An 11,850-nucleotide genomic window follows, 5' to 3' on the forward strand; every position below is an offset into this window, starting at 1 on the left:
TAACCATAGATGCCCTTAAGAAAAATACAGTTAACCTTATGAGTACTAAAAGAAAATGGGGAATTCCTCTTTGACCTCATGTAGGAAAAGAGTTTTTAACTATGAGTCAAAAATCTAGATGCAATAAAAGACAAATCTGATAAATATGACTATTTTTTAATGCATGGAAAAAATACATCATAAAAAAATAAAGCAACTAACAAGTTGGAAGTAAATATTTGCAACTTTTATAATAAAGGCCTAATATAATGTATAAAGAACACTTGAAAAGTGCGAAGGAGCAATAACCCAATAGAAGAATGTGGAAAAGGGACTTCCCTGGAGGTTCAGTGGCTAAGACTCCGCACTCCGAATGCAGGGGGCCCAGGTGTGATCCCTGGTCAGGGAACTAGATCCCACACGCCACAACTAAATATCCCACATGCTGCAACTAAGACATGGTGTGGCCAAATGAATAAAAAATAAATATTTTTTTTTTAAAAAAGAAAAATATGTGGAAAAGACATGAACAGACAATTCACAATGATATTTAATTTGCTATTAAACAGAAATGCAAAATAAAATGCCATGGATATACTACTACTCACTTATCAGTGAAAATTAAAAAGTATGTCATATTATGTTGAAAACTGGGGAAATAAGCACTTACCTTTATTTTTGGTGGGAAAGCAAAAATGAGTCTGAGATTCAGGGGAGGGAATAACCTGGATATGTAGATTTGGGAATCTGTGTTTACGGAAAACGGACAGAGTCAGGGAGAGAGAACACATGGACTGAGAAGAGCTGAGGCTCAGGACACAGCTACACAAGGTGGCAGCGCAGCTCCCTGGTGGGACCAGCACCAGGGCTCTAGAGTCAGGAGGAGCTAGTCTTGAAAGCGGGCTGTGGGGCTATGTGGTGCTCTAGGCCAAGTCTGGTACCTTCCTTGTGATCAGCTGCTGCAAGTGGGGCTAATGGGCATCTCAGAGGGATGCTGAGCGAGGACCCGAGATGCTCCAGGTAAAGCACGTGCAGTCAGGAAGCCTCTCCACTCCTGCTTTATCGGTAATGCCTCCTTCTCCAACCACCACCCTCTGCCGGCCTCCACCTTCTGGAGCTGTCAGGACCCTCTGGGCTGGGGGCAAGGGAGTGGGGTGGGGGACCTGGTTCAGGTGATGCGATGCTCACATGACCGGCTGGGCGGTGACGTGGACAGCAGCCCCCATGCCCGCCCTGCCCACGCAGAACCAGTTCCCAGAGCTGCCCCGGCGAGGGGCGAGAGGGCTTAGGCGAGCCCGAGGAGGTGCAGACCTGGTCTGGGCGCCACAGGTCAGTATCAAGGTGGCCACTGCGGCGTCCTGGGCAGGGGTGGAAGCTGATGGGACTAAGATTCAGGAGCAGCGGGGAGAGACGGGGAGAAAGGAGGGGGTCCCGAGATGAATGTGGAGAACGGTGAGGCGCGACGTGGGCAGGTGGCCCCGTATCCTCCTCGACGGCCCTCCTCTGTGCCCTCCCCCCATTTTTGAGCCTGAAATTGCAGGGGTGGGGGGGGTGTGTGCCCCTGCAGTGCAATGGTGAAACGTAGACAAATTCTGAAAATAATTCCCTTTCACACCTGAGCCCAGGAGGAAATAACTGACCTCACATAAAGGGGTGGGGATGCGGCGGGTTGCTTGCACGGGAGGAAGACACAGAGACCCAAAATAGTTTGGAAAGCATCCTGGTCTGGTGCCTGCAGCCTGAAAAGTAATGGTAGCTGGGATGCAGGAGAGGTAGGGGGAAAATTGTAGGATGAGGAGGGCCCGGATTCAGGAAAGGGACCTCAGCCCATGGACCGTGCAGTCCCTCTCTGTCTTCTGTCTGCAGGTCTGCATGTCTGTTCCCAACACTCTGCAAAGCTAGAAAAGGAGGAGAAACCTGGCCAGAATCCCTGCAAGTCAGTGAAAAATGGGAGGGCACTGGATAGGCATGGGGCTGGGGGGCACAGCTTGGGCAGCATTTGAGGGCCCCACTTCCCATCCCCCCACCAGATATAATATACACCCTCCCTGCCACGTTAAAGGATGGTACAAGGTGGCAGGGCCTGCCACGGAATGGTTGGCTGTCAGTGCAGGAGGAATGGTGGGGTAAAGGGTAGGCAGAAGGTACACTAGGCTCGGCCAGGTCAGAGGACCACTGACGCGGGTGAGATGCCAGTGCTGTCCAGACCTGCCTTCCACACAAGCCCTCAGTCTCCCTTGTCTCCTCTTTGTCTCTTCCACCCTCATCCCCCAGGACAGGAAAAGGAGGGGACATCTCAACATGGAAAAACTGCAATGAAAATGAAGGAAAGTTGGAAAGTGAGGGAAAGCCAGAAGATGAAGTAGAGCCTGAAAATGAAGGAAAGTCAGATGAGAAAGAAAAGCCGGAAGTGGAGGGGAAGTCAGAATAGGAATGAGAGCTCCAGAATGAGGGACAGCCAGACGATGAGAGACAACCCGCACATGAGGGACAACCAGCAGATGAGGGGAAGAAAGAAAAGCAGGGCAAGTTCGAAGCTGAGGGAAACCCACTCAAGAAGGGCAAGCCAGAGTCCCAGGCAAAGTCAGAGAGCCAGTCACGTGCTGCTGAAGAGCGCCCTGCTGAAGATTATGTGCCCCAGAAGGCAAAAAGAAAAACGGACAGGATTCCCCCAAGGACTATCAGGACAACTTACAGGAAAGGCATCTGGGAGGTGAGGAGATAATCAGAGAATGTGAAGATCTGTCAACGGCTCAGCTTCAAGAGCTAAGGAAAAGACAGAAAATGGGTGGATTTCATTGGATACAAAAGAAATGTACAGGATCCATTCACCCCAAGGGGCAATGGGGTGTCAAGGGAATGAAGGGAGGAGCCAAAGGGGCATACATGATATCCCATATCTTTAATGCCTTGGCATTTGATTCTGGTTTCTTTGATGAGAATATCACTGACCCTGCTTTCCCTGGTAGTCACTTGTCAGGCTCTGTGTTTTATCCTCAAGCTGATACTTTGCTTAGGTGTCACTGTCCTTACCAGCAGCCATTTGATCCAACTACAGTGCTCTGTGTTTCAGTAGGGGGTTTTCACTCACGTTCATGGAAGAGATGTTCATGGTACACTGTAAAAAGAGCAATAAAAAAACACTTTTCAGAACCAAATGTATAGTATCAAACCAGTTTTGTAAAAGGGCTTCCCTGGTGGCTCAGACTGTAAAGAATTTGCCTGCAATGCGAGAGACCTGAGTTTGATCCCTAGGTCTGGAAGATCCCCCTAAGGAGGAAATGGCTACCCACTCCAGTATTCTTGCCTGGCAAATCCCATGGACAGAGAAACCTGGTGGGCTACAGCCCATGGGATCGCAAAGAGTCAGACATGACTGAGCGACTAACACTCTTCACTTTGTAAAAGTAGTAAATGTTTGCGTAATGCATTTGTGCACAGAGAAAACCATGAAAACTAAAAACTAGGTGATAGTTTTTTCCTGCATTGTAGCCAGAAAATAGGTCTTGCCTGTACTCAAAGATGAGTCCAATCCTCAGATGGTACCTCCATGCCATTCCTCCACAAGTATGTCCATCGATGTTTTCCCCTAGTTGTAACCACGTCAGTGGGCACTGGCAGCCCTTCTCCTGGGTCCTCTACCATCCTATGGCTCCTCCCAACATGTGTGATTCTTTTTCCTGTCTTTGCTCACTCATCTCTACTTTTTCTTAAATGATGTTTGTCATAATAAAAAAATTCCTAGAAATCAATACATGATAAAAAAAAATTGAAATGTTCAGTGAGCTTATGAGGGCAATGAAGATTCCTGTTGTCAGACTGTAAAATGATAAGTAAAACATTACATCTAGGACTCATAGCTAGAGGAATCAACCTGACAGTTACAACAGATCCACGTGCTCTAAAGGTCAGTCTTGTCATCTGTGAAATGGGAATAAAACTTGCCTCACAATCTGCTGAGTGGACCAGATGAGGTACTGGATATGTTAGCTCTGTTGGGAGAGCTCCTTTGTCGCAGTAGGACTCTGAACCTTGTCAGACACTCAGGAGAGAGCTGAGGGTAGGTCTCACCAATGCCTAGCAACAAGTCTAAGCAGCTGAGAAGAGACTGCCACTCTTCTCTGGATACTACCATATCTGCTGGGCATGCCTGCTCTGCCGGACCCTGTACCCTCTGCTGACAGGTATTGATATGATGGAGTCCTTATGGTGACAAAGCTCCTCTGGTTCCCTTTAGTCCCCAAAGGGTCAAAGCCCCTATCTGACTTCTATAGGAATGTGGGTAAATTCCCTCTCCCAACTTCAGAGTTGTATCTACCCTCGTGGCATTGCCCCAGGGCAGTTTGGGCTCCATTATATTACATAGTTCTTAGCAAAGTAGTCATTAACAATTTAGTTCATTTTATATTTGCTTATAGTAGTTTCTTATCTCTTACAGGACTCATATATTTTGGGTCCCCTGGGGATTGTATCCTGAGACACATCTATGGATGAAACAGTGGATAATTATTTGAACTACACACCACAGTACCTCAGGGAAGCCATATCTAAATTTATATACCATTCTTAGTGTGAATTTTCTCTCTAAAAAGTCTCCTGGTTGGTTTCCTACACAAATTCAAAGGACTTGTCCACACATAATCAGAGAGGGTTACACAAGTGAGTTTCAAACTGAAAATATCCCTTCCCATTCCAGACCAATTCCAACTAAAAATTGTAACAGTGCTCTTAAAAATATTAAGAACTCTCAATGTTAGGGATTTTAATTTAACCCACTAGTATGTCGCTTTTTCCAAATGAGGACTTTCTTATTCACATATGTTTAATAAATTATATGATATATATACTTAATTATGATTGAATCAGAAGCCCCGAGTTAAAAAAAGATACCCTGTTCATGGATTAGAAGCCTTGATAGTGTTAATATGGTAATTCTCTCCAAAAGTTATCTATAAATTCAATGTTATATGGAAAAGCAAAGGACACAGGATAGCCAAAATATTTTGAAAATGAAGAACACAGTTGAAGGACTCATTGCCTGATTTCAGGGCTAACTAAAACTACAGTAATCAAGACTGTGTAGTATGGCATAGGATAGACATAGATTGATGGAATAAGACAGAGTCCAAAAGTAGACCCACATGTATATCGTCAATTCATGTTTTAAAAAGGACCCACAGGAATTCAGTGGAGAAAGACTTTTCAACAAATGATACTGGAACAACTATGTCGTCTTGGTCAGTTTGTACTGCTATAACAAAAATACCACAGACAGGAATTTTTCATAGTTCTGGAGTGTGGGAAACCCATGATCAGATGCTGGCAGATTTGGTATCTAGTAGGGGTCAGATTCCTGGTTCATAACCAGATGTCTTCACATGACAGAAGGGGCAAGGGAGCTTTTTGGGGTCATTTTTATAATGAAGCTAATTCCTCATGAGGGCTCCACTTGCATGGCTTAATTGCCAAAGGCCCTGCTTCCAAATACCATCCAACGATGAATTTCACAGTTACACAAACAATTCAGTCTATAGCAGACATCAATATACAAAAAAAGTACCCTTGCCTCACACCATATACAAAACATGAATTAAAAATGGCTCACAGAACAAAATATAAAACCCCAAATTATAAAAACTTTATTTAGAGAATTCCTGGGTGATCCCAGTGGTTAGGATTCTTAGCTCTCACTGCCAAGGGCCTGGCTTCAATCCCTGGTCAGGGAACTAAAATCCCATAAAGCCACGTGATGTGGCCAAAAAAAACAAAATAAAATAAAAATAAAAATTTCATTTAAAGATAGGAACAATATGGAATAGTTTGTTGTTTCAGAGTAAACTATTAATGTTTATTAATTCTGAAGTAGTTGAAAGATTTTTTATTGTAATTTTTTATTTTAAGCTGCATTGGGTCTTCATTGCTGCTTGGGCTTTTCTCTAGTTGCGGTGAGTGAAGGCTACTCTTTGTTGCAGTGCACAGGCTTCTCATTGTGGTGGCTTCTCTTGTTGCTGAGCACAGGGTCTAGGGCACTAGGGCTTCAGTAGTTGCGGCATGTGGGCTCTAGAGCACAGGCTTAATAGTTGAGGTGCACAGGTTTAGTTGCTCCACAGCATGTGGGATCTTCCCGAACCAGGGATTGAACTTGTGTCTCCTGCATTGGCAGGAGGATTCTTTACCACTGAGCCACCAGGGAAGCCCAGTTCAGAGCTTTTTGAAATGAATTTTCTGTCACTATCTACTTTATAAGTTCCAGAGGTTTCTTCTATTAAGAAATGGGAAAAGGCAAATGCTAATTATAAAATATTACATGTGGACAATAAAATTTAAGATATCATTAGAAAAATAGGGAAAAGGGTAATCCTGGATTAGCATATGACATGAATTTGTGCCATATGACAATTTAAGATAATAACTGGACAATGAGGGTATTGACAAATTTCTGTGAAGTTCAAACAAGTCTAGAATATCTATATTAGTAACATATATCCATACATATATAACCTAAGAAAGCATAATATTTCTTATTTGACAATGTTTCCCATGTATTTTAACATACCAAAAAAAACCCCTAATTGTTTTAACATCTCTTTTATAAAGTGAGAGACAGTTTTTTTGAGAGTTTCTAAGGACCCTCTGGAGAAGGCAATGGCACCCCACTCCAGTACTCTTGCCTGGAAAATCCCATGGACGGAGGAGCCTGGGAGGCTGCAGACCATGGGGTCGAGAAGAGTCAGACACGACTGAGCGACTTCACTTTCACTTTTCCCTTTCATGCATTGGAGAAGGAAATGGCAGCCCACTCCAGTGTTCTTGCCTGGAGAATCCCAGGGATGGGGGAGCCTGGTGGGCCACCATTTATGGGGTCGCACAGAGTCGGACACGACTGAAGCGACTTAGCAGCAGCAGCAGCAGCAAGGACCCTCTGGGAAATCTCAAAACTAGTTTGAGGTCAAAAAGACTCCATTTAGATTTTGATTTTGGGAAGCTGCCAAAAATGTCAAAAAGTTTGAACATTTGATTAAACAGGATCACAAGTCAATATGAAACAATACTTACTTATCTATTTAACCAAAGGGACAATCAAAAAAATTTTAAGGTAAATACAGAAGGTTACAAAACTGTGAATGAAAATATAGCTCTTTTCACATTGAGAACACTCAATTCTCCCACATAATCAAAGACCTGATAAAGACAACATGAAACACAAAAAATTCTTTTGGTAAGACAAAATCTTTGCTTTCCAGGCAGATTACCCAAAAGGTAAAGAAAAACATTTCACAATCTCTTATCAAGAGAAGATCAATAGTCCAAAATACATTTTCTTTTTAAGGGAGAGAAAACCAAACTAATTTTTCACCATTGTACTCCTCCCTCCCTCCCTTTCTCCCTGCCTCCCTCCCTCTCTTCCTTCCTTCCCTTTCTTTCTTTTTTTCTTGCCATACCTCTAAGCAAGCTAGATCTCACTTCCCCAACCTAGGATCGAATCCTTTCCCCCTACAGCGGAAGCATGGAGTCTTAACCACTGGACTGCCAGGAAAGTCCTTGTACCACTGTACTTTTGAGGTTAAAGCTCATTCTTTTAAAAACTTATAAATAAATCCATTCTAATCTTAGCCAGCTTGACCACACATAAAATTCCTTTCCCAAGATTCTGTTTACTGAAACTTTCTACCCACTCAGCCACTCAGGTTTTTTTTTTCCTGTATTTTCCTCTTCCTCATTCTAGAATACCAGTCATTTGACTTTAGAACAAAATTACTCTCTTTCCCTTAACAAAAACATGTCTTTCATACTTCTTATCCAAAACACACATCCTACTTTTTTTTAACCTACTTTTCATACATAGTTGTTTCCTTTTACCCTTATTGTTTCTAGTATTTTTAATTACATATATAGATTAGCATTCTTAACCCTTAGAAACCTTAATTTCTAGTGAAACTAAAAAGTAAACAGTTGAGGACTGCCTGTTACGTAAGCATTCTATGATTGGCAAATTTATAAATATATTTCATAATTTCTAAAAGCATATTCTTCCTGACAATGAATTTTCCAATATGGCACAACACATGTTTATACATCCAAATATCTTCAGTTCCTTTATAAGAAGATGCCAAAGTAGATAAACCTATGTTTAGTAGTTTGTTTCAGTATTTTATCTGAAAATGATCTAGATATTCAATGCATATCCATCATTAGTTAATATAACTTTTAAGTTTTCAAGTTATCAAAAAGATTTTTGAAACTATTTTTAAGTAGACATACCATGAAACATAATTACTGTGGAAAAGTTCATATATAAAGTTTTATCTTAATTACATCTACATAATTAACCTTTTAGATTACGAAAACTTCTTGAAGCATTAAGTAGCTAACCATCATCTCAAATTATTTTTCTTTCTAACAAATCCTGTAACAGAGATAATATGACTTTTAGTAAACCTGGGTAGGAAAAAAAGCTGTATGTTTGCATCATACTTAATGGTGATAACTCTGAAGATATGCCTGTTTTAATTAAACCAACGAAGTTAGGCTAACTTTTATTTATGAAAGCTTATCCTAGACCACATGAACTTGAAAAACATTTGGGCTAATTTCTGTATTTCTGAGAGAATACTTTGTAAAAAAAAAAAAAATTACTGGATCAACAGTCCAACTTTCAATTATCCAAATTCCTATTAAATTAAGATTCAGGGGATTCTGAATTGCATGATATAAATAAGTGTAAATTTTCTCCACAGGAAGTTTACATCATCCTAATCCTACAGTTATTTTGGTAAATAGTCTGTCTACATAGTAAAAAGTAGCCAGGTACAAAATGAGTGCAGACATGAAAAAAAAAAAGTTCAGCAGAAACAACACACAGCAAATACAGATCTATAGGAGTTCCAGATATTGGAATTATAAGATTCAATTTAAAAATAACTTTTCTGGGAATTCCCTGGCAGTCCAGTGGTTAAGACTGCACTTCCACTGCCACTACAGGGGCTGTGTTTGATCCTTGGTTGGGAAACTAACATCCCATCTGCTGTCCAATGCAGCTAATAATAATAATTTTTCATACTAAATAGGAGATAAAAGACTAACTCATGGAAATTTCAGCCAGTAACTGGAAAGTATAAAAAAAATGAAATAGGCCATTCTATAACTAAAATTTTTAAATTTATTTTTCATTATACTTGAATTACAATGTTGTCTTAATTACTGCTGTACAGTGAAGTAACTTAGTTATTTATATATATATATATTCTTTTCATATTCTTTTCCATTATGGTTTTTCACAGGATATTGAGTATAATTCCCTGTGCTATAAGTAGGCCAATTTGCATCTGCTAATACCAAACTCCCAATTCAACCCTCTCCCACCACCATCCCCCTTGGCAACCACCAGCCTATTCTCTATGTCCCCAGTTCTGTTTCTGTTCCACAGATAGGGTCATTTGTGTCATATTTTAGATTCCACATATAAGTGATATAATATGGTGTTTGTCTTTATCTTTCTGACTTACTTCACTTGGTATGATAATCTCTAGTTGCATCCATGTTGCTGCAAATGGCATTATTTCATTCTTTTTTATGGCTGAGTAGTATTCCACTGTATATATGTACGACATCTTTACCCATTCATCTGTCAATGGACATTTAGGTTGTTTCCGTGTCTTGGCTGTTGTAAATAATGCTGCAGTGAACATTGGAGTGCATGTGTCTTTTTGAATTATAGTTTTGTTTTTACTATCCTGATCATTTACAATATCTATAAGCATTTTTGAGACAAATAGAGCAAATTTAGGAGTTGGTAAAAATGATAGATAGGCTTTAATTGCTTCTAGAGCCACAAAGACTCAATTTGTAAGACAAGTACAATTATTTTTAATTCTTAAAAGAATTGGGTTGAAACCTGAATGATATCAAGAGGCTAACCCACCTATCCAACTATCTTCAATTTGCTTCTTTATATCATGGAGAAGATATCCAGCTAAGACAGAAATCAAAAGAATCGTATGTTCTAGATTTAGAGCTGTATCATTGGACTTTATTTTCTTGGGCTCCAAAATCACTGCAGATGGTGGCTACAGCCATGAAATTAAAAGATGCTTGCTCCTTGGAAGAAAAGCTATAATCAACCTCAACAGTATGTTAAAAAGCAGAGACGTTACTTTGCTGACAAAGGTCCATCTAGTCAAAGCTATGTTTTTTCCAGTCGTCATGTATGAATGTGAGAGTTGGACTATAAAGAAAGCTGAGAGCCAAAGATTGATGCTTTTGAACTGTGGTGTTGGAGAAGACTCTTGAGAGTCCCTTGGACTGCAAGGAGATCCAACCAGTTGATCCTAAAGGAAATCAGTCCTGAATATACACTGGAAGCACTGATGCTGAAGCTGAAACTCCAATACTTTGGCCACTTGATGCGAAGAACTACTCATTAGAAAAGACCCTGATGCTGGGAAAGATTGAAGGCGGGAGAAGGGGACGACAGAGGATGAGATGGTTGGATGGCATCATTGACCCGATGGACATGAGTTTGAGCAAGCTCTGGGAGTTGGTGATAGACAGGGAAGCCTGGTGTGCTGCAGTCCATGGGGTTGCAAAGAGTCGGACATGACTGAGCAACTGAAATGAATTGATCTTTGGAATGTTTTAGTAAATCTTTCCACAAAGTCTTCAGAAGGTCTCATTTTGTTTTTTGTGCTCTGGGTACATAGTTTCATTTTAGCTTAGGGGTGGTGATGGTGGTTTAGTTGCTAAGTTGCATCCAACTCTTGTTATCCCACAGACTGTAGCCTGCTAGGCTCCTCTGTCCATGGGATTTTTCAGGCAACAATACTGGAGTGGTTTGTCATTTCTTTCTCCAGGGGATCTTCCCAACCCAGGGACTGAACCCGGGTCTCCTGCATTGCAGGCAGATTCTTTACTGACTGAGCTATCAGAGAAGTCCTTGCTTAGGGGAAAGGCCTAAAAATGCTCCTTTCAGGCTGTGAATATCAGCTTCCAATTTGCCAAACTTCTGACCAGAGCTTCCTTTAAAGAAAAATTTTCTCAAATATCTTATAAGGTTTTCAGAAACAGTAAATATTCCTGGCAGTATTGAACTCTTTAATATTTTTCCCTTTACCTTTAAGTCAAGTATATACCTATCAAGTTATTTCCAACCAAAATCAATAAGCCTTTTATGGATTAACCATGGACACTTCAAGCATCCCCAAAGATGGTAAAAAGATGTAGTTTTCCCATGATCCAGGACCACTTGCAAAGGCAACCAAAGGAAAGAAAGACTTGGACAATTCCCCTGAGAGCTAGCAACAATCAGTAAGACACTAACTGCAAATGGAGTGCAAGTCACATTTCTGTCTGGTCATATTCTTGGGGGTCCAAACCTGACAGTTGAGCTGCCTGTACATGTAAGCAGTGACAACTTGTGCTCCCCAGCAGGAAGAAACCCAAGCTAGTTCCTCAGTACACAAAATGAGAGACAGGCAGGAAAGTAATAGTCCTTGGGGTGGAAAGGATTAATAACAAATGGGTATCCCCAAACCAAATTCACAGAAGTCTGAATTTAGAAAAGAAGGAACACCATAAAATTGTACTTAATATTCTCTCTACCCTTCTGAGTATTTGGCTGATAACTGTTTTCTCTAGGGCATCTCATAAATAGATGAGTTCATCTAGGCTAAAAGTTTCTTACTGTGGCCACTGTAATTAAAAGATTATCTTTGGTAAAATTAAACCATTTGTTCAGAAAAACATAGGTTTGGGGATCTTAATTTTTTACTCTTGCCTGGAAAATCCCATGGATGGAGGAGCCTGGTGGGCTGCAGTCCATGGGGTCACACACAGTCAGACATGACTGAAGCGACTTAGCAGCATACTTAATAT

General features: G+C 40.9%; 1 protein-coding gene across 1 annotated transcript; it reads left to right on the forward strand.

Annotated features, from left to right (window-relative positions):
• The first annotated feature begins 1,415 nt into the window (after window positions 1-1,415).
• Window positions 1,416-8,226, forward strand: LOC101902451 (transcription elongation factor A protein-like 3). The gene is given in 4 exon segments (XM_059883827.1): window positions 1,416-1,431; window positions 2,169-2,639; window positions 2,642-2,787; window positions 2,789-8,226. Coding segments are annotated over 4 exon segments (687 nt in total). The 3' UTR covers window positions 2,843-8,226.
• The last annotated feature ends 3,624 nt before the right edge of the window (window positions 8,227-11,850 follow it).

This window comes from Bos taurus, chromosome X, assembly GCF_002263795.3.
Source record: "Bos taurus isolate L1 Dominette 01449 registration number 42190680 breed Hereford chromosome X, ARS-UCD2.0, whole genome shotgun sequence".
NCBI classification, from domain to species: domain Eukaryota; kingdom Metazoa; phylum Chordata; class Mammalia; order Artiodactyla; family Bovidae; genus Bos; species Bos taurus.